The 22,928-nt window shown below is 34.4% G+C and overlaps 2 protein-coding genes across 4 annotated transcripts; one reads left to right on the forward strand and one right to left on the reverse strand.

Annotated features, from left to right (window-relative positions):
• Window positions 1–3,370: 3,370 nt before the first annotated feature.
• Window positions 3,371–10,495, forward strand: LOC111392673. 3 transcript variants are annotated; one of them, XM_023018055.1, is made up of 7 exons: window positions 3,371–3,676; window positions 3,782–3,874; window positions 4,372–5,352; window positions 5,682–5,744; window positions 5,832–6,052; window positions 6,720–6,835; window positions 10,179–10,495. In XM_023018055.1, exons 2-7 carry the CDS (start codon window positions 3,841–3,843, stop codon window positions 10,288–10,290), a joined length of 1,527 nt encoding a protein of 508 aa, XP_022873823.1. In that variant the 5' UTR covers window positions 3,371–3,676; window positions 3,782–3,840; the 3' UTR covers window positions 10,291–10,495. The 3 variants fall into 3 exon arrangements, with proteins under 3 accessions (XP_022873823.1, XP_022873821.1, XP_022873822.1); XM_023018053.1 differs by having other exon boundaries at window positions 3,372–3,676; window positions 4,363–5,352; XM_023018054.1 differs by having other exon boundaries at window positions 3,372–3,676; window positions 3,787–3,874; window positions 4,363–5,352.
• A 5,578-nt stretch (window positions 10,496–16,073) lies between these two features.
• LOC111392678 lies at window positions 16,074–19,349 on the reverse strand. Its single transcript, XM_023018061.1, has 3 exons — window positions 18,999–19,349; window positions 18,591–18,852; window positions 16,074–16,535 (listed from the first exon to the last, which is right to left on the reverse strand). The coding sequence occupies exons 2-3, from the start codon at window positions 18,731–18,733 to the stop codon at window positions 16,301–16,303; spliced, it is 378 nt and encodes a 125-aa protein (XP_022873829.1). The 5' UTR covers window positions 18,734–18,852; window positions 18,999–19,349; the 3' UTR covers window positions 16,074–16,300.
• Window positions 19,350–22,928: the final 3,579 nt, after the last annotated feature.

A 22,928-nucleotide genomic window follows, 5' to 3' on the forward strand; every position in this document is an offset into this window, starting at 1 on the left:
AATTGATAACTATGTAAATGAATTTATTTTGCCACTTGCTATGCGAAATATAAAAAAAAATAAAACAACTTAGTTTTATTCACTCTTTAATGATGTGCATACATGAAAAAAAAATTCAAAAAACTTTTATTTAATAGGGAAACATATGCATCCCATGGTCCATATAATAAAATATGTAATATGGATGGAGACAAATATATTGTTTAAAAGGGGAAAAAAAGTAATTTTTAAGTAAATTCTTAAATTAAATCTTTATGTTTTCCTCTAAAAGTATAGTTAATAACTAAGTCGACAGATAAGGTACAATTATTCTAGTGACGTTTCAATCCATATGGGGTTGGGGTGTTGCAAGAGGAGTTGTCACTGTTTTAGCATTTGTCATATGAGGCCGAGCAAGAAGGTCCATGTGTACTATCCCTGAGAAAGTAGAATGCCATGTTTGTTGTTGACAACTTCCATGCCAAGAAAATAGGAGAGCAAACCAAGATCTTTAACAGAGAAATGATGAGCTAAAAAATTAACAAATCGATTTGTTATAACCATATCATCAACATAAAAAAGTAGGCAAATTAGATGCCCATTCAAGTAAAGAACAAATAATGAATTATAGGCATGAGAGTTCTTAAAACTATAGTGAAGAAATTTTTTTGAATTTCTTGATACCGCACTTGAGGAACCTGTTTGAGACCATAAATGGCTTTTGTGAGTTTGTAGACATGGGATGAATGATCTTGATCAACCTCAACTTATTAACTAGGCTTAGCACAAGGTGAATTGTTGTGGGTTTAACAATAGAGCTAAAAGTATTATGATAATCTACTCCCAGTCGTTGATGAAAACATGTTACAATCAAGTGAGCCTTAAACATATTAATGAAGCCATTAGATTTATGTTTGATTCCAAAAATCCATTTACAATGAACGACATTATGATTAAGATCAGAAGGTACTAATTACCGTGTACTATTCCAAACAAGAGCATCATATTCTTCTGACATAGCTTGAAGCCACATTGGATCTTTGATAGTTTGGTCCCAATTGTAGGTTATATCAATGAATTTGCATAATTGGTGTAGAGGTTAAGTTTCTTGATAAGTTCATGAATGTTGTCTTTTGCCTGGTGGTCATTGGATGAGTAGGTTGGGTAGTGTTACGGGCTGATTTAGGAATAGCTTGTGTAATTAGTTAGTTAGGAGGAGGGATAGATGGTGTAAGGTGAGGTGTGACAATTTCTATTGTAATCAGACTGCCTTCGAGTATCCAAGCAGATGACTGTATGAGTGGTGTTGAATTGTATGTGGTTGCATACATTATAAGCATTTTGGAACCTAAGTAGAGACGGTAGAGGACTCAGGACGTGAAGATGAAGTTGTCAAGGAGTTAAAGGAAAAATATACTCAATGATTTTAACATGTCTAGAAACATAATGTTTTTCATGTTGAAGGATCATAGAAATAATAAGCACTTTGAGTCGGAGAGTATCCAATAAATACTCATGGTCTAGCCTGAGACTCAAGTTTATGAGATTAAAATATTTTTTCAACAATGACTTTTAATCTAATGAACGCTTCTTTAACTTCGGAGTTTTTGTTTGAGAGGATAAAGCTAAATGTATTTGTTAAAGTTATCAGCAAAAATTACATAATATTTATATCCATCACGAGATGTAATTGGTAAAGTCTAAACATCATAAAATATTATTTGAAGAGGTTGATTTGAGACAAGTGTTGAATTAGAGAAAGGAAGTTTATAACTCTTATTGTAGTGACAAGCAGTCAAGCACTACATGAAAAACTAGAAGAAACAGAAGAAGATAAAACTAGATGATATATAGAAACCATATGCTTCAAGATAGGAAAAGTAGGATGTCCCAATCTATGATGCCATTAGGACGAAGTAGTCTTAACACTAGAGAAAGTAAATAATGAAGAATTTAGTGGACACTCATACACCCCATCATTAGTTGGACCATTCAAAAGTGTTGTTCCAAAACGAAGATCCTTCACCAAAAAAGAAGGTAGGAATTCAATCGATACATTTTTTAAAGCACAAAATTGTGAGACAAATATCAATTTTTTTTTTCATGCTAGGTACACACAAAATATTGTCTAATGAAAATTGAGAAGTACGAGTCTTGAAAGGTGAAACTAGTATGAATAATGGGAAAAGTGGTGTCATCTCCGATCTAATTTCATTGAAACTTGTGTAAAGAGAGTGAAGAGATAAGTTGCTCAAGTTGAAGGTTATATAATAAATGGTGGGAAGCATTGCTGTCAAGAAGCCATGGTGGTTTGTTGGAAGTGTTGACAGCGGAGTGTGCTCTTGGTTGCCTCAATTCTTATAAATTGGATTTTGATCATTGAAGAAATGTTTTTGATTTAACACGTTTTTTTGGTCATTTAGTTAAAAAATAAATTTTTAAATGATGTGGATATTATTCACACATTCTCTTTGCCACATCATTTTTCATCCGCCTCATGTAAATATTTGTCCAATTGTGCAGATAGAATGGACTCTAGTGATGTATGGATAAATTAATAAATAGTTCAGTGGGTGTCGAGTAATCTTTTAAATTTGAAATGAGCAAATAGTAATTATGAATAAAGTTTAGTAAGCAGTCATTTAATTAACTCGACTAAAAATAGAAGAATCACACAAGTTCACTATCCAAGTGAGTTTTTAACTCAAAATTCTTCACTTGCTTAACAAAAAGTAAAATCTTGAAATTTTAGAAGAGCCCATCAAACTGCAGATATATATTATATTGGCACCCCCAATTTTAATTTGTTACGCCAAATTTTAATTCCAATTAAACTTCTTAAACTTTGTTTATTATAACAATTATTTTCTTAACTTTTTCTCGTCGAATTCTTATATTCAGTTTTCCATTAATTAGTACATCTCGTTTTTAATGATAATTTATATTGTAATAATTTGTGTTCAAGTTTTGAAATGAGGGAATAAAATGTTTTCGTACTTTTTATTTACTTATTTTTTAAAAATATAATGAAAAATAAGTTATTTTACATCATTTTAATGGACTTTTGGACATAAAAATATTATCAAATATAAAATGTGTTAATTTAGAAAATTTTGAAGATAAGAATGACATGAAAATTATTAGAGAATTAAGTACTATAATAGTGCAAAAAATAAAGATTGTGATGTGAATATAATTATTCATAAATAATTATTGCACGTCCCGTAATAAATAATTGAGTAATGCTCGTTGGGTTGTAACCCCAATTTGAGTAGTACTAACGTCACATTAATTGATAGGTAAAATTAAATAACTCATTTAATTTAATATTTTATTTAACCTATTATCTACCACTATCTGGATTAGGTTGTAACCCATCGGGCTAAGTACCATTACCCTAAATAATTATTGTTCATAGATTTACCCAAAAAATGTAAAAAGAAAAAAAGGCTCCTCAGCGGCCGTTATACGTTTTCAAATATGTCTAGCCGCGCCATAAAGAATCTTGAATTTTGTATTTCTTGACGAACATTTTGTATTTCTATCTTTGCTTCATTAAAGGATTGAAGTTGTCGTTTTAGATTTGAATTTGTGGGTTTTCCTTAAAGGGTCTGCACTGAGAATCCTGACGATTGAATTTGCCATTTGTTCACTCTTTGAGAGTAGATGAATAGTGTGTCATAGATCTGATTCAAAGGTGCGTTGTTAGAAATAGTAAATATTTAAAGGTGCGTTGTTTTGGTAACTTTATGTTTCTCAGTTAAATTGTGGAGTATTGGATTTGTTTTTTATGCTGTGTTAGGGCAGAAAGGGGTTTAACAGAAGTTGGAGAGATCGGTACTTTCTACCAAGAGAGTGAAAATGCGGGGTCTTGAATCAATTTCATGGGCGGGAGGTATATCTTTCTCTTTAGGTTCCTTCTTCTTCTGAGAATTCTTCGTCTCATTTGGGTATTGTAGGCTATATGTGTTGATTAATATAATTGAACTAGAGTAAAAGTTTAAATTTTTCGGCTTTTATATTCCTAAATTGGGTGTTTTTATAGTGCCTTGGTTTTCAGTAATGATTCCCATACACCGGCTCTCTTCTTGATATAATTGAATTGCTAGACAGTGAACACAAGGAGCCAATGATTTGATTATATATTTGCCTTGTATAAAGATAAATTTGTAGAATCTTCAAGCATTCTTTTTCTTCGTGAGTTGTTACTGAGTCTGTGAATTTGATACCTAGGAGAAGTTTGTTTGTTTTATTCGTGGGAGATAATTTGTTTTATTTGTGTCGAGATATAGTATTATTGAAAAAGAACGAAAGTCCTAATCTAGATAGATGACAGTTGAGATATCCTTTTAAGAGAAACTGAGAAAATGAGTTATGATGTAGCTGAAGCAGGAAGAGGAGGAAGCAATACGGCACAGAAAGTGGTTAACTCTGCACCAAGAGCACTTGATCCAAATGCCAATGTAGATGCTGCTAGCAATGTGGTTGGTGGCAGTACTCCTGGGTATATCAAGGAACCAAACAAATTGCCCTCACCTGGGAATGAACAGAAATCCAGAGGACTGGGTATAGACCTAAATGCTGAAGATATTTCTAGCTCAATCAACCATGACCTTTTCTATCCTTATAAAAACTACGAAAATTTAAAATCAAGGGACCATTCTGATTGTGCAAGTTCTGTTGGTCCGTTGGAGGAAGAAGATCCAATGAGAGTTTGGAACAAGATGAAACAAAACAATTATCTTTCTACTTCTTATGCAGCAGTGCCAATTCCAAAACCACGTGAGAGGAAGAGTAAAAGTGAAATTATTAAGAGAAAGATAGAGCTTGCAAGGAAAGAACAGGCTGATAAGTTTGCAAGAATTGCAGCTCCAAGTGGGTTGCTTAATGGATTAAACCCTGGAATTATAAACCATGTGAGAAACAGTAAACAGGTTCACTCTATTATAGAAGCCATGGTGAAGTCTGCAAAAACTGATGATCAGCATGCTGGAAGCAAGCAGGCTAACCAAAGAAAGGGTGGCACAAAAGAATCTAGTGAAAGAAAGAACCTGGAACACATGAACAGTGCAGGAGTGAATAGTTATGAACTTAATCATGAAGATAATTTTTTGGGAAGATGTCAGATGAGCGGCGATCCATCATTGAGCAAATCAGTTTCTTTGAACTCCTATCTTTCCAGAGGAGATGGAAAGTCATACAAAGCAGAGACAAGGATCTCTGGTCAGGTGCCTTCACAGTACAACCAAGAAAATGATAATGGACTTGCACTAAAGCTTTCATCATCACTAACCACCGCATCAGAGAATACTTGCTCTTTGTCAAATGAGGAGTCAGCAAACTTTTCTAGTGTTACTTCACTTTCTGTTAAAGGTTTGTAGTCTCTCACATGTACATCTTCGCTTGTTTCAACAGTTTGATTTTGATAAATGGTACATGTGGATCAAGGTTTGAAAAACATGCAAATTGCAGGATAAGATTTTCATTTTCGTTTCCTTTTTTCATATTTTTACGATCAAAAAATTCTATGAGGAGGATTTGAAGACATGGGATTTATAGACAATGGCTATATCGTTGAAGTTCAAGCAATATTAACACAAGCTTCTGTCATATTTTTATTCCCTGTGACATCTTAGTGATAAATGCTTTACATGTAAAAGGAGATAAACAGCGAACTGATTTGGACTTCTGTTTGATTACAGCTGCTAACACAGCTTCCCAATGGTTGGAACTTCTTAGTCAAGATATCAAAGGGCGTCTTGCAGGTAGGTTGATACCTCAAACGAGAGGAAGCACCTTAGGCTTATGGGCTTATAGATAGAATCCTAATGCGCTCTGTTCTTTTATGGCAGCTCTACGACGTAGTAAGAAGAGAGTCCGTGCTGTAGTTTACACAGAATTACCTCTCCTAGTGTCAAGAGAATTCACATCTAACCACAAGACTGATATGCACATAACAAAAAATTCTATTGTTTGGCATCCTGACAAAGCAACTGCTGATGCGCACTTTGTTAGATGGAGCACACTGTTTGGTCAGATGGATAAAACACTTTGTGAAGAAGAGAATCTTCTGGTGAGCTGCTACTTTTTTTTTTTTACTTGAAATATTTAAGCACAATCCAGTGGATGAATTGATGGCTGGTGATCTGTCTTTGGTCCTATTCTATATGCATTGTTATCTGGCTCCTAGCCCTGTCACAGAACAGTTTTACTGAGAATTCAGTTTGTTAAGGTTCAGACAGATCACATTCATTTTGTCTTTTTTGGCTCCTTTTTCTTTTCTTTTCTTTTTTCTTTGCAACTCGGAATAGAAGCATTGATAGTAATATCGAATATTGTCTCTGCTAACTTGTATAATTTCTTTTGTCCATAGGTGTTGAGAATTTGTTTATGCTGTATAAATTTGAATGTGATGATTAATACATTTTGACCCATTAACACTGCTGGTACCATTGCTGGTGTTTATGCAAAAACTACTATTTGCACTATAATTGAATCATCATTTGATCATCTTCGAATTATGATATCTGGGTATGTTTCAAAGAACTGAAGGGATTTAAAATTACTGTGCATTTACATTAACACGAATTAAGTATCTTCTCTCTTTATAAAGGAATAATGCAAATATCTTTTGCTTTATATTTGTCTTGTTATGGTGTTTGCACCCCCCTCCCCCAACCAATTTTACCACATCCAGAGCAAGCACAATTGAACATAGTCTATTTTTTAAAAATTATCAGGAAAGTTGGCTGAAACAAGTAAAGGAAATGCAGTTGCATTGTGAAAGGGGTCTTTACAAACGTAGTGGGCTGCCCCGTACTTTGCAGCAGACTGGTTCTATAGGAAATGACTGCAGGTAAATTTAATCACACTTTTATTTGCAAGAAGTTATATGCCTCGCTAGGTAGAGTCATTAACTCGTGTACCTTTGTTTATGCTAGGCGTTTTAGATCATTTCTAGGAGTCCATAGATACTTTAAATCGTAATTACTGAATACATTTGCAACTCTTAAACTCTAGGCATATTAGAAGCACGAATAATTATAACTTAAATGAACTGTCATGTTCTCTCTTTCTTGCTTAGTAGAAACTAGAAATTATGCAATCTTGTAACTTGCTTAGGGACATAGCAGACCATATGAGTCAATCTTTACAAAATTGGATTTATCAGAAGTTTATAAACATTTCTCTCTATACAGGGCCTGGTAATACTTCACATTTTATGCTTCGGGAAATTACCTTTTACCCGATATTTAATTTGTATTAACAAATCAAGGAAGTTGAAAAAATTGCAGTATGCCGTCATAAATGGACCAGACAAAAACAAACTTGTCCAAGTAAATTTACTGAAGTTTAAGAACAAGAAATGCATCATTTTATTAGATTAAGACTAAGTACTTTAGTGGAATTCTAACAATTTAAGTTAGCATAATTTAATTATGCTGAAATTTAAACCTTACAAGTATAATCCACGCTTGTTCTTCAATTCAAAAGCTTTGCCAGATTAAAAGGGCTTCTATATATTTGAAGAATTTATTTGTACAAGGGATTGATTACAATAGAGGGCACTCGGAATTTAAAATTGAAAGTTGAAAGCTCAAGAAATTTCTGCCTACAAACTATTACAAGAATGAATTTATATACAAACAAAGAATTGTTTAGAATTAATTTGGATCCCAAAAAAGTAGGAAAATATGATAAGATTCTTATCGTCCCTGGTTCCTCCTTTTTCAGAAGTGTTAGGATATGGACATATAGTTGTCCTTGAATTTATGCTCTTTCAAAGCATTTTCCTTTTGGTGCAGGAATTATTTTCCTTGCTATGTCTTCTATAGGAATTATTCTCCTTCTTCAATCTTTTTTTTCCTCTTTCTTTTTGAGGTAAATTCACATAATTCTTCTTTCAGGAGAAAGAAATTGTTTTGTTTTAAAGGGAGTCAAATAGAGGCTAATTGTATTCATCAACTTATAAAAGGTGACCTCATGAAAGAATTGAATGGGGATTAAATCTCAATAAAATTAAATCTGTAAATATACAGATTAAAACTGTTGATAGAAAGGGTACCCCATGAAAGAAGAGACACCCATTGAATTTACTTATTGGGATTATATAATTTTGTTTTATAAATTACTTGAGGTTCAAAACCTTGAAATGAAACATACATGGATGATCAGAGTTGATCAAGGAGTCGTTAAAAAAGAACCTCCCACTTGGTTTCTAGTTTGATGAAAAAGATCATGCCCAGCCATGGATATTTTTCCTGAAGAGTTGAAAACTCTTATATCAACTTTCTCAAGTTGTCATCCTTTGATAAAGGATAAAAATCTTAATCAAAATAAAATTCTGTTAATCATGTTTGCAGAATATTTTATTACTTGGATTTGGAAATGGGAATTCTGCTTCATGTCGGGTGAAACCCCTCAATTCTTATAAAAGATTTCTGCCTCTTGGTGAAACAAGTATGAACATGAACCAGTAGTTAAAAACATACTGGATGATATCAAAATGTACCAACAACTTGTTGAAAGTGAGATCAAAGAAAATGTTGATTTGGCCTTTGAGAATGTCATTAAAATAGTTGAATCAAGTATAAAGGATGAAACCCCAGAAAATTTGAAAAAAATCACTTTTTAAAATGATATCTAAGAAGATTAATGTTGTCTTCTCTTCAGAAGAGAAGGGAATGTCAATATCCTCAAGAAATAAAATTTCATATTGACTTCTATAACAATGAAAATATGGAAACAGTCAAGGGGATTCAAAATCTTTACCATGATAGCGAAAATGACGAGTTTACGCAAGAAGAATTACGGGAATTTACTTCAAAAGAAATGAGGAAAATGAAAATTCAAGAAGAAGACAATAATTTTTGCAAAAGACATAACAAAGATAATAATTCCTGCACCCAAAAAAAAAAAAAAAAAAAAAGCTTTGAAAAGCAGAAATTCAACGACAATTATATCCCGACACCTTTGAAAATGGAGGTACCAAGGATGATAAGAATCTTATCGTATTTTCCTACTTTTTGGGAATTCAAAATAAAATTTTGAAGTCGGAACAATTCTTTGTTTGTATATAAATTCATTCTTGTAATAGTTTGTAAAGAGAAATTTCTTGAGCTTTCAATTTCCAGTTTTAAATTCCAAATGCCCTCTTTTGTAATCAATTTCTTGTGCAAATAAATTCTTCATATCTTTTTAATTTGACAAAGTTTTACTCAAGAATGAGTGTGGATTATATTTGTAAGTTATATATTTCAGCATAATTAAATTATGCTAGCTTAAATTGTTTGAATTCATTGCTAAAGTACTTGATCTTAATCTAATAAAATGATCAAGTAAATTTATTTTATCTAGCAACTTTCATCTCTGTTTGTATGGTTCGTCAGCCAAATCATATGGATGGTCTTTTTGATGATCCGTTTGGCCTCGTTTTCGAGTAAATTTATAAAGTTTTAAGAACAAAAAATATACATCACGTGGGTAGACAGCCCAAGTCAAATTATCAAAGTTAAATAACAAGAAGAATAGATGCTGCTACTATTGTGATGGGAGAAACATTTGAAAGAGAAAAATTATAATGACAACGTGCCCAAAAGAGTATTACTTGTGCTTGCTGTTAAAGCGAAGTTATACGAGTACTAAAATAAGAAACTGTTGTTTTCCTTAGTTGCATCCTAAGAATGCTGCATAATTGTGTATACGTGGTAGTGAAGTGTTACGAGGTTTGTATAGAGAATAGCATTGGAAACTTCCATGAAAGAATGTGTGACTTGTAAAGTTCCCTGCGTTTATTAGTCTTGGATTCATGAAATACTTCAGCTCCATAACTTGTGTTATTCCAAACCGTTAATTATCTCTCGGTACTATATTAGAGTTCAATTTGTACTTTGACATTTACATTATATTCAAGCACCATATTATTTCAAAACTTTGATCCATATAATCTCTCTGTGCTATATTAGAGTTCAATTTGTACTTCGACATTTACATTATACTCGAGCACCATATTATTTCAAAGCTTTGATAACAGTAGTTTAGTAAACATTAACATGGTGGTTTAGTTTACATTTATATGCAAGCAGTCTTCCTACATGTCTGACTGCATTTTATTTTATTTTTGTGGAAATGAATGATACATTCTGCATAGCATTTATTATTGAGTTCTTAAAACTAGTTTGTCGTATATTTTGCTGCAGATTAGGGGAAGCTGATAACTCAGAAAGGGGCTTAGCTGTTGGGGCTGCTGCTGCTTCCATATATTCAACTTGCAACTTCTTGTTGTCGTTGGAAAATCAACCATGTCCCTAATCATTAACCATTTTAACAACATTATACCAAGGTATTTGGTGTAGTTTTAGCATTAGACTAATTCTTGATTTTTTGCTCTCATATTGTAAGTTCACCTGTTTAGATCATTAAGTTTTGGATGTTATTTCTCTCTTTTGTTTAGGCATAATGGCTGACATGAAGGAGTACTTGTTTCTTGAAAATTTAATGCGAATGAATAACTGGATTTGATTTTTCATATCGATGTTTTCATGACTTTTTGTCCATTGGTGTAGATATTTGTCTGAGCATATAATTCAATCTGACAATAAAATGAATTTTGGTTTGTCAAAAGAAGGTATTTTTCGCAATCGAGTGTCTTAACAACTTAGAATAGTAAAATCTTATAATAGTGAAATTGTTTTAAATACTGCATACTAAATATGTACCAAAGTGAAATTATAGTCGACAAATATTTAGAAATGGGGATTATGAATTGAAGCACTAACAAGAATATTTCTAGCGACACGTGTTCTAATAGATTGTTCAATAATAGATTGAGAGATAAGTAATTCAACTCATTCACATCCAAATCATTAATGTTTGGAATTCATTATATGCAAGGAGATGTTGCTTTTGCTAATTCTAATTGAAGGACGATAAAATCGATCTATTTTTGACATCATATCCATGAGTAATGCATTCATCATAATTAGCACTTCTAGCTCCAGCTCTAGTCTAGCTTAGTATCAAGGTTACAATCAATATCGTCACTAACATCAATAAGAAAACTTTTGTTATCCAAGAATTTGTTAAAAAATACACTAATGAAAGGAACATAAGAGTTTGTCACTCGGTCTTTTACCAAACAAATTACATACACAAAATGGAAAACATAGAAATTATATGCACAACTGAAACGACATTCATGTGTAAGGGTAGAGAATAGGAAAAACCAAGAACCTGTTTATTCTAGAGTTAGGCTAGAGCCTGTTTGTCTCTCATTATGGGAGAAAATAGAGGTTTGAATAATATTTTTTGAAAAATGTGAGGTTAAAATTTAAAGAAATCTTATTGGTTTATGTGAAGAATATTTTATTGTGTGAATGTGTGACGAAAAATATTACTATAGCAAATAATTTAATTTGTTAAAGGATAACAAATTGAGGCCTAAATTAAGTATACTAGATGGGTCTATTTGGAACACTATATGTCTAAGCAACTGTGATTGCTATCTAAATACAATTCTACAACCAGTTGGGCGACATCTTAATGGCACGGGTTGGAAGATGAAGAGCCTGCCACCTTGGCTAGCGAGCGATACTGCAACTTCACGCTCTCTGCATTGTCCAATGTCTTTACCACATACCTGTCAAATTGAATTGGCAAAGCAGAACAAGTAATATAAATGTTCAAAAAATCAAGAAAACAGAACTGGAGAAAGAAGAATCAAATAAAACATAACGGTGTCCTGGTTACTTTATCTGTTTCTTAAAAAAAGGTTGAACCCCAACTTTGAGAACCCCCACCATCCCGTCTCGCTCCTAGAGCTTTGTGAGGGAGGTAAATCGCGGGATGTGTCCCAACAGACCAGGGAATAAGAGCTGTCTGTACACTGCGCCCACAGGGAGTCCAATTCCATATTTCAGAAATCGAACCCCCACACTGCGACTGCCAGCAAGGCGTGAGATAACTTCACTCCTGTCCTTTGCACCACTAAGCTATGCCCTGAGGGGCAACTTTATCTGTTTCTTGCTCACTGTTTATCTCTTCTCGTCCTCCTAGAGCACTTCATTAGATAAAGTTCACAACCATGTGCTATTACTATAGATTATAAGTAAAATTGTTCTAGACAGACGGCAAAAAGCCGAGAAAAATGGGGGACAGTATTTAGAAAGTGGATTACCATCCATTCAAGCACTGTGTGGTAACAACAAATAATCCGATTGTACAGATTAATTGATCACAGAATGAAGCCAGAAGAGAGAGGAGATTGGGTCCCACGCGTGTATAAAAAATTGACAATAAATTGCAAGCCCCACACATTTGTGTCTTGTGTGTAAAACTTCCGTGAACCTTCATTCTGTGAATGAAGCACTGCTCGTGGTAACAATAGCCTCACGTCCAACGAAACGCTGAGGTGTTCTCTTGTTACCCTGATTCAGTTTTTCCTAATTAGAAATTGAAAATTGTTAAACAAGTGATGTACATGAAATTTGGATTTCTTAGCAAAACCTTTATAATAACTCTATCTGTAACAGCAAATGGAAACTGAACTCCTCTTACCCTAGAGTGTTCTGTCAGCACTGAATCGCCACAAGTCCCCTTGTCCTTCTACAAAAGGATGTGTAAAACTTAAGTTAGAACCAACACACTGTAAGAGAAGCTGTAAGTACTAACAAACAAATACTGTAGGACCAGCTAACGAGACATTTTCTCTTCAATATGAATAATTTCCCATTATATGCAACTAAATTTATGGAGTTCTCCTGCAGGCTCCAAGTCATGACAACATACTGGATCATATCTTTTTTTCTTTTTTTTTTTTTTTTTTTTGGATATGCGGTTAACTTGCCACTGTTGTTCCCGTCGGAATGCTGGACAGCAAGGCGTAGGGCTTCAAAAATAAATAAAAAAGAATTAATTAACAAAATGCAAATTGTCAAACTTTTTGTTATCGATACATATGCAAAATCATTGGCTTGCAATAAAACACAAATTTTAAAAGGTTTGAGAAAAAGGGTTGGCTAAACAGCACAAAACCCCCTACCTGTTTGCCCTGGCTAACTATAGTCCCAAATTTTTTCAAATAAATGCAAACAAATCCCAAATTAATAATTAAAAAATTATAATAAAAAAATCTCCAAATAAAAATAAAATAAAATTAAAAGATCCCGACCCCATCTCATACTTCATCTTCTTCCCCAATAAAAAACAGAAAATAACTCAGTATTTGTGAGTGATTTTTAGTTCCTCCATTTCATGCCGTTTTACTACAATTATTCAATTTCCTGTTCGAGTTTAGCAATAGTCCCGCAAGGACATATTTTAGGGCACCATTTTGATTTTTTTATTTTAATTTTCTAATTACTTATTTAGGACTTATTTGCATTTATTTGAAATTATTTTTTTATTTTTGTTTTTCTTAAATAGGAAGGCATATTTGTTAGTTTCAATTTTTCATTGAGAAAATAGACAGCAGAGACCTCTTTTGCTAAATTCAATAGATGAAGGGGTTTTGCCCTTTCTTTTTTTCCCATTTTCCCCCTATTTATTGGGATTTAATGGTTGAATGGAAGGAATGTGACAGCAGGGCGTATTCCACAAGAATGGTTTGAAACAAGGACGTTTTATGCTACTTTCAAAAGGTAGGGGGTTTTCGACAGCAAGGACAATATATAGGAGGTTTTGTGATGTCTAGCCAATAAAGTTCTTAGTACTTTGAATTAAAATGTACTTTGTTTAAATTCATAAAACTGGAATAAAGAAATCTTTAGCCCTTGTCCAGTCTCCATTATTTCGAAAATATATTTTTCTCTCTTATTTTCAACTACACGTTCTTCAATAAAATAATATTACGCGTAAACTCAAAATTTTTCCTTATTTTTTAACTACATGATCTCCATCAAATTATTATTTCAAAATGCATTTTTTAAAAAGGGGCTCTTACCATATGATGTTTCACCAATTATATTGTGCAAAATTTTTTTGCTTCCAGTAGAATAAAAATCAAATATCAACCATAAAAACCGGTTTAAAGAGTTAAATGCTGGCTGGAATGATAACAGGTACCTGAAAAAAAATGAATGTAATAAATAGCATTTCCCATTTATGCACAAATCTACAACATTTGGCAATCAAAGCCACGTGGCAGGTTTTCAAATACATTGGAGATCCAGTTAACAAATATATTACTTCAGTAAGACGGGACAGTTCAACTTACACAGATTTGGAGCAATCAAGTCCTCCAATACAGATTGTGAACATGTATAGCAAGCTTTCTGGAAATGCAGAGTAATGTAAATCATACTATTAATCAATTAACTTCAACCAAAGAAAGTGCTTGTTATTGCATACGACTATACCAATTAAGGACACAATTGACCCCAGAAAATGTTGCCAACAAATGCCGGACCCACCCGCACACACGTAAGTGAAAGTCCAACACGATGTGACACGTGAAAGGTCTAAAACGGACAGATCAAGGGTGTGGGAGTATCTGAACGGTGCGAGACGAGAACGTTCGGAATCCGGCGGGATGTTCGTTAACCGATTGTACAATAATTACCAATCGATATTTGTAAATGTATATGTAAATGGGTCCGAATCTGTTGGCAACATTTTCTGGAGTCAACAGACAACACAAAACCAAACAACTCATTCTTGGAAAGTTAATAGTAATGGATTAATTTATTAAAGGAAGTATAATTACAGTACAGAAAAATAATCACGCAAGTCCCGGTAAAAGTTGAAACTAAAAAGAAAATAATAAACTGAGCGAGGAAATAAAATATATGTGATTGCAATGTCACTAAAGTAGACTTATCCTAAAGTATCAGAAATTTAATAATTTTGATTTTAAGCAGATATCATCAATTAATATACAGCATTAATCCCAATTAAGAGTAACACAGTATTTCACGTCCTAACATGAAAGGGTCTTCTGCTTTCAATTTTTAATGTCTAGTATTTGAAAATATGAAAATGATCTAATTGCAGATATAATTAAGTAATTAAAAGATTTATGATTTTAATTGTTTGGTATGCGGTATTTAATTTATTTAATAATCTTATAATAATTAAAAGGTAATCTTTATTTTCATCCAAATTCATCCACTTTTCAATAAAATTCTATATTACATTCTTAACTTTATGTAAATGTACTTAAATAGACATGTATAAAATAAAATAAAATATATAACTCTAAATTAATTCACCAATATTTATCCTCATTAAATGCTTTTGTACCTTTTATATTCTTTTAGACTTCACATTCAACTAAAACCCTAATATTCAAAAAATATCTTCTTCAACTAAAGCGAAACCGAATAATGGAAGAGAAACCATTAGAGCAAATACATAAAGACATATAATATATAAGGAAGACTTTTGGAGTTCCGTGGATGTTACATTGGAATTTTTGAGAAGGAACAAATTTACGAGCTCAGGCTGCTTTGCATGGTGAGCTGTGTTACACAGCCTGATCTAAATGAAGTTCCTCAGAAGCTTATAATTGAAGATAAGGAGTAGGCAGTAAAGTTGAAGAAGATAGGAAGATTATAAATTCCCGAAATATCAGGGAAGGTCTTAAGGAAAAAAACTAGTTCTCAGAGTAGCGGGGAATTTCTCAAGGAGCTAATTGAGAGAGGAGATGTGCTTGGTGTACATTATGGACACCATTATGGTGTCCATAATGCACACATGACACCCCCTATTAGAGCATTATGGACAATATTATGGTGTCCATAATGTACACCAAGAATTTTTCTTGAGAGAGAGATAAAAGTGTTGAACTGGGAGTAAGGGGCCTGAAAGCAAGTGGAAAAAATTTAGTAGTATGGAGAAGCAAGGAAAGGTTAATGAGTTGGTCGCCATAAATAATTACTTCGTGTTTGGTAAGAATTCAGATGATACAGTGCATGGTTTGTATTCTTCGAAGTACAGTCCAAGCAATGGTCCTGTTTGTTCTTATCAGAATGATGACCTTTTTGGGATCTCATGACTCGGGAAGTAAAGGTTGGATTCAGCAGAGGCTCCTGACAGAGGTAAGGATAATGCAAGATCTGGGACAGATGTTAATTTTTAACATCTACTCACCGGGGGGTGGGGGTGTACTAGTGAAACTAATGTGGAACTGAAACATGAGAGAAATGGAAAGAGCAAGCTCAAGGAAGTTGATCGTTGAAATACATGCTCTAAAGGTAACCTTGCAGATACCATCTGGTCCAGAGGTGAAGAATCTGTCCATCCATCATCAGAACTTTGGAAAGATTGTTCAGTCAAACTGTTTTGTAATCCTCAAAGGGAGATGTATCCAGCAGTTATGACAGTGCTATTGATACTGGCGACAAAAAAAGATGGAACAAGGAAAACGGAGCTCAACCACATTATGGCTACAAAAAAGAAGCAAGTGGATGACGTTGTCGGATTCCATGCTTTGGGAAGTCTCAAGGAGCTGGGGCCAAAGACTTTGGTGCCATTGCACTCGTATTGAAGGCATCAGGCATGGAGTGTCTGCCCAAGTCTTCCTCCTTAATAACTGGGGCCTTGGTGGATCATCCTTTTCCCTAAAAGATGCAGAAAGTGTAAAAATATACATATATAGAACATAATTGTGAAGATCATTCTCAAAAATTATACAGTGCAGAAATTTATTTAACATTATCAGCGGAACACGTTGAATTAAATCTACAATGTTGTTTCAGTACAGAAATTTTTTTATAATTATAAAAATTCATTAAATCCTATGCTATCTGCTGTTAGCATAAGAGAGAAATAGCATAGTATATTAACCCTGATTTTTTTCCGAGGTTGGATAATGTCATATATAGTGTTTAAACGAATAAATTTTCGAAGAGTATTGTTGGACTATAATGGGGATGAATATAGTACTTTTTAAATATTTTAGAATTGTAATGGGAATAGATTTAGAGTGGAATAGATATACTAAAGTGGTGTGGGTATATAGTACTTAAATGAATGAATTTCATAAGGATAATGTTGGAATTTAATGTGGTTGAATATATTATTTTTTAAAATTTTAATTGGAATAGAATTAGAGTGAGATAGATATATAAGAACTGAGGGAATAAGGAAGGGGACACAACACTTATGGCAACCCCAGAACCACCAAGCCAACAGCCCTACAAACTCAGGGTTCAAGAGCAAAGGCCAAAACTCACCAAAAGCACTGGAAAGGAGATGAAAACAGAAGAAATGAAAAGAGTGATCGGTGGTGGAAAGCAAGAGGGACTTACTGGAGACAGGTAAGAAGATTGATGACAGTAGCCAATGGCAGTGGAAGGCTGCAGCAGCCCAAAAGGAAGGAACAGGGGAGGGGAAGAAAAGTTCTAAGGGAGAGCGAGGGATTGGTTTTTGGGTCCACGATTATGGCTTGTTGGGTGTAAATCATTGTCCAATAAAAAATGTGTCACGTCATCGTTCCAACACATTTAAATGTCACATAAAATTTTTCTGTAGTTTTGTTAACAGAAGTGAAAATACTGACTACTGTTGCAAGTTGCAACAAAGTGGAAGTTAAGTGATCATTTGGAAACAAACTGAACTACAGTGACCATATGGGGTTTTGCTATAAGTTGTAACTAAAAATATAATTAATCAAAATTTTAGATGATGGAGTAACATGTCTTCAAGGTAAACAGAACGTGCACACATAAGTTAGCTGAATAACTTAGGTCAGTGAACTTAGAATGAAAGCTAAACAAATCAGAAAAATAAAAATGTGAATTAGAAGACCCCAAAAATAAAAAATAATAATAATAATAATAAATCCTACATAGGAAAAGACAACCATAATCAGTGCTGATTTATGGACACAAATTGATGCAGTTCCGCACTCAAGTTGAACTATAGATAATCTCAATATATATTTTTAACCAACATAACTGGTTAAAATCACTGTTCTAAAAGGCTCGCATTGGTGGCGCCTAGACATCATCAATGCACGATGCTCAGCGAAAACGCCAAACCAAGTGGCTTGGCGCCTTATTTATTGCCGTTGACTGCTAATGTGCGCTTAGGCGCGGTTATGCATACTTAAGCATGCATAATTATACTTTTTTTTTCTTTTTTAATGTTAAAACTCAAATGTTGATTTTTTTTCACTTCGTCTATTCTAAATTCAAAATAGTCGCTTAAAGCCTTGAATAAAGGAAATATCCCAAAAATTCCTATTTATTTACGATTTAATATTTACCTTTGGAACTACATTTTTGTTGAAAATTTAGGGAAAATGTATAAATTTCCTAAATTTGTTTTAGATGTTTGACGGGTATTATTTTTAATTATTAAACAATTTATTGATTGATAAAAAATTAAAATAATATTAAAAAAGAAAACGCATTTTTACGCCTATGCCTCCTCTAAGCTCCCCTAGCCAATAGCTTGACCTCCACGCATTACGCCTTTTAGAACACGGGTTAAAATACAAAAAGAAACAAACAAACTCAACATTTTCATTCAACCATATTCATATAAACCTATGCATTGTCCAGCTACGTTTTTAAATTAAAGGGTCATCAGATTCAGTAAAATTAGCAGAAATGGAGTATAACACCCATGACAAAAGATAAATTAAAATTTTTAAATCAGAAGACACTCACGTGAGAGGATCTGAAACTGAAAGGATGGTCCTCAAGGGCTCCTGGGATTCACTTGCATAACAGCTCTCCTTTTTCCTACCATTCCAAGACCCATTCTCCACCTCCATGATATCCTTTTGCCCAGATTTCGAGCTCAGTCCCATAGCCCCGTGCAAGTTCTGTGCATAATAGACTTCTTCTCCTATATTCCTAGCTTCATTACTATTGTTATTGTCATTACTGCTCCCATTTGCAATTCGCAACGAATTAACTTCTTCGATCCCTGTAATCGAAAAACAAAAAGAAAAAGAAAGAAAGATCAGAAATAAGTCACATGAGTCTAAAGATATCAAAGAAATAGATTCAATATCTGAAAATTTTAATGGTTTCATTTCCTCAATACAGAAAGTTTCATTTTCTGATTATTACTAGTACTAAATTTTTCATTTGCATCTGTATGGTTGATTTTGGCCACAGTGACGATATTCTGCCCGTTATAATCGTCATCTTTCACATCATTGTCTTCTGATGATTCACCGCCGCTGGGGGTGGAGGAACTGCGGCTATGGGCCCACTGGTGACAGAACTCAGCGGTCTTCGTCGGAGGCGACTGATGGTGGAGCTGGAAGAAGCGGTGGTGGTTGAGGAAGCTGGTAGTGAGCTTGCGGGTGGTGGATTTGGGGTCCGGGTCACTTGCAGCGATGGAACGGCGGTGGGGTCAGGGGTGCTTGTAGGCCACAGGCAACTTCTTGATAAATGAGCCGCGGGTAAGGGTGTGGGTGTGGGTGTGGGTGTGGGTGTGGGCTGAGCCTGTTGTGTTAATGTTGTGGTGGCACCACGCCCAATTTTTCAGAAGTCATCAGGGTTTAAGAAATCGAAAATCAAAATAACCCTAAAACAAAGTTTGGATTCTTGAATGAAATTGGTGTAGGTAAATATTAGAGAATCAAATCAAATCGAAAACCTGTTTATTCACAGTTTTCTTAAATCGAATTCGCCACCTCACCGAAGTGCAAGAGGTTTTGATCGGTGTTCAATTCTTAGGATACAATCGGTTGTCGGTTCACGCTGCACTACGTTAACCGCCTACGAACTAGTTGTGATATACTCTATCTCACAAAAAAATTAGGAGCACAAGGAAGAACTTGAAAGTGAGAAAAAGAAGATTATTACTTAGAGAAAAAAGCTTGCATTTCACTTGTGATTTTCCTACCTAGAAAGACTCCTATTTATACCAATGGAGGAAAAGTTAGCTCATTAATCAAGGAGTTAAACCATTCATTAATAAAGGAGTTAAAAATATGAAAGGACTTGAGTTACTTGAGTTACAACATATGAAGAGACTTTTATTCAATATTGAGTTACAATATATGAAGAGACTTCTATTTAATATTTTTCATTACTTCTATTCAATATTTTTTATTCAATTCTAACAATCCCCTACATGAATGAAAAATGGAAACTAAGACTCAAGAGGAAAGATAGAGTAAAACGAATCAATCCTGCATAGGATAGGTAGCACTTAGCTTTGAACCTTCCCTTGTGAGACCTATCGGGAATTACTAGCAGACTAATGAACCTGATGCCTTGAACTGTTTCGCCATTTGTGTAAACCAAGACAATAGATCTCACACAGAACCATTTTAGTCACAGCATAGTTCTTACTGTTGTGTTCGTTTTGGCCATGAACACGTCGCCTAGTTCTGCAAGTGTTTTTTCAAGGATGTAACCTTGTCAATCCTTATAGAAGCGGCCCCACTTCACACTCACATAGGTGACCTCTTAATTCAGTTGTTCACAACAACGTTTAATGGTCATTAAAAGCATAGCTTAACCTGCATCTTCCAATCACTGTGAGCACCATAGAAATGAGCAGAAGGAGAACATTCTCAGTGATTTACACAGATATACATGTTTTAGTTGTCCCTTTGAACCTAGATCCTGGGATCTCCATTTAGCTAGGTTGGGTTTCCACCATGATACCTTTCAACGTCATAGGCTACAAGCCCATTCCCCTCGATGCTTTTACAACTAGCTCTCGAGTTAGCCCTTTGATTAACGGATCCGCAATATTATCCTTTGACTTCACGTGGTCCAAAGTGATAATACCTTGTGAGAGTAGTTGTCGAATGATATTATGTCGTCTTCGAATATGGCAAGACTTACCATTATACATATTGCTCTGTGCCCTGCCAATTGTTGATTGATTATCGCAATAAACACAAATTGCAAACACAGGCTTTGACCATCTTGGAATATCCTCAACAAACTGGCAAAGCCTCTCTGCTTCTTCAGTTGCTTTGTCCAAAGCGGTGAACTCTGATTCTATTGTAGATCTCGCGATGCAAGTTTGTTTGGACGATTTCCAAGAGACACCACCAAGAGTGAAGACATGTCCACTAGTAGACTTGGTATCTGACATATCTGATATCCAATTTGCATCAACATACCCTTCGATTACTGCAGGGTATCTAGAATAGTGCAGTCCAAAATCACGAGTGTGCCTTAAATAATGTAACACCCTAAAAATGGCTTTCCAGTGGACAGCACCTGGGTTACTCGTATAACGACTCAATCTGCTAACTGAGTATGCTATATCCGGTCTCGTACAAGTCATTAAATACATTAAACTCCAAATTATCTGAGAATATTCTAACTGTAATACACCATCACCAGTGTTCTTGGATAAGTGGAGACTCAAATCCACTAGAGTCCTGGCCACAACGGTATCTAACTTGTTGAACTTGTCTAGTATTTTATCAATGTAATGAGATTGAGATAACACATGTCCATTTGGTGTTCGAGTAATTTTTACTCCCAAAATGACATCCGCGAGACCCATATCTTTCATGTCAAACTTCGAGTTTAACATATTCTTAGTGGCTTTGATGATCTTGTCAGAGTTACCGATAATGAGCATGTCGTCGACGTATGGACATAGTATGACATATCCATCATTAGTGTCCTTGACATAGACACACTTGTCGCATTCGTTGATTCTAAAACCACTAGAAAGCATAGCATTATCAAACTTCTCATGCCATTGCTTTGGTGCTTGCTTCAAACCATACAGCGATTTAACCAGTCTACAAATTTTCCTTTCTTGACCTAGAGCTGTAAACACATCTGGTTGCTTCATGTAGACTTCTTCATTCAAATCTCCATTTAGGAAAGCTGTTTTTATATCCATCTGATGTATTTCCAGATTTCGCAAGGCTGCAATAGCAATTATCATCCAGATAGAAGTTATTCTCGACACAGGAGAATAAGTATCAAAGTAATCTAAGCCATCCTTTTGCTTATAACTTTTGATTACTAGCCGAGCTTTATATTTATCAATGGAGTCGTCCGCTTTCATCTTCTTCTTGAAGATCCACTTGTAGCCCAAAGGCTTACAGCCCGGTGGAAGATCTACTAACTCCCAGGTATGATTCTGTAAAATGGAATCGATTTCACTTTTGATGGCTTCTTTCCACAAATGACCATCTGAAGAAGATATAGCTTCTTTATAGCTTTGAGGATCATTCTCCATCAAATATGTGAGAAAATCAGGGCCAAACGTCTTAAAAGTTTTGGTCCTTTTGCTCCGTCTAAGCTCATCCTCACCTTCTTCAACTAGATCTTTACTGCTGCTAGAAGCAGAAGATTCCATTGTCCGTTTAATAAGAGTTAACTGTTTAGGAGACTTACAAGGAAATATATGCTCAAAGAATTGTGCATTCCTAGACTCCATAATCGTGTTCGGATGAATATCAGGTACATTCGAATAATGCACAAAGAACCTATATGCACTACTATTTTGTGCATAACCAATGAACACACACTCAACTGTCTTAGGTCCAATCTTGACCTTCTTAAGAGGAGGCACCACAACTTTAGCAAGACACCCCCACATTCGTAAGTATTTATATGAAGGTGTCCGATTTGTCCAAAGTTCATACAGAGTCTTATCCATATTCTTTCTTAACACTTTATTCAAGATGTAATTTGTGGAAAGAATAGCTTCTCCCCACATGTTCTGTGGTAATCCAAAACTAATCAACATAGCATTCATCATTTCCTTTAAAGTTCTATTTTTACACTCAGCAATTCCGTTCTGCTGAGGTGAATAAGGTGCAGTAGTTTGGTGAATTATTCCATGTTTAGCACAAAATTCACCAAACGGTGATTCATATTCACCACCACGATCACTCTGTAGCACCTTTATTTTCTTACTAAGTTGATTTTCAACTTCATTCTTATAAAGAATGAATTTATCGATAGCTTCGTCTTTGCTTTGAAGCAAGTACACATAACAATATCTCGTGCTATCGTCGACAAAAGTAATAAAATACTTATTACCGCCTCGTTTTTGATAGA

This window comes from Olea europaea, unplaced genomic scaffold, assembly GCF_002742605.1.
Source record: "Olea europaea var. sylvestris unplaced genomic scaffold, O_europaea_v1 scaffold959, whole genome shotgun sequence".
NCBI lineage: Eukaryota > Viridiplantae > Streptophyta > Magnoliopsida > Lamiales > Oleaceae > Olea > Olea europaea.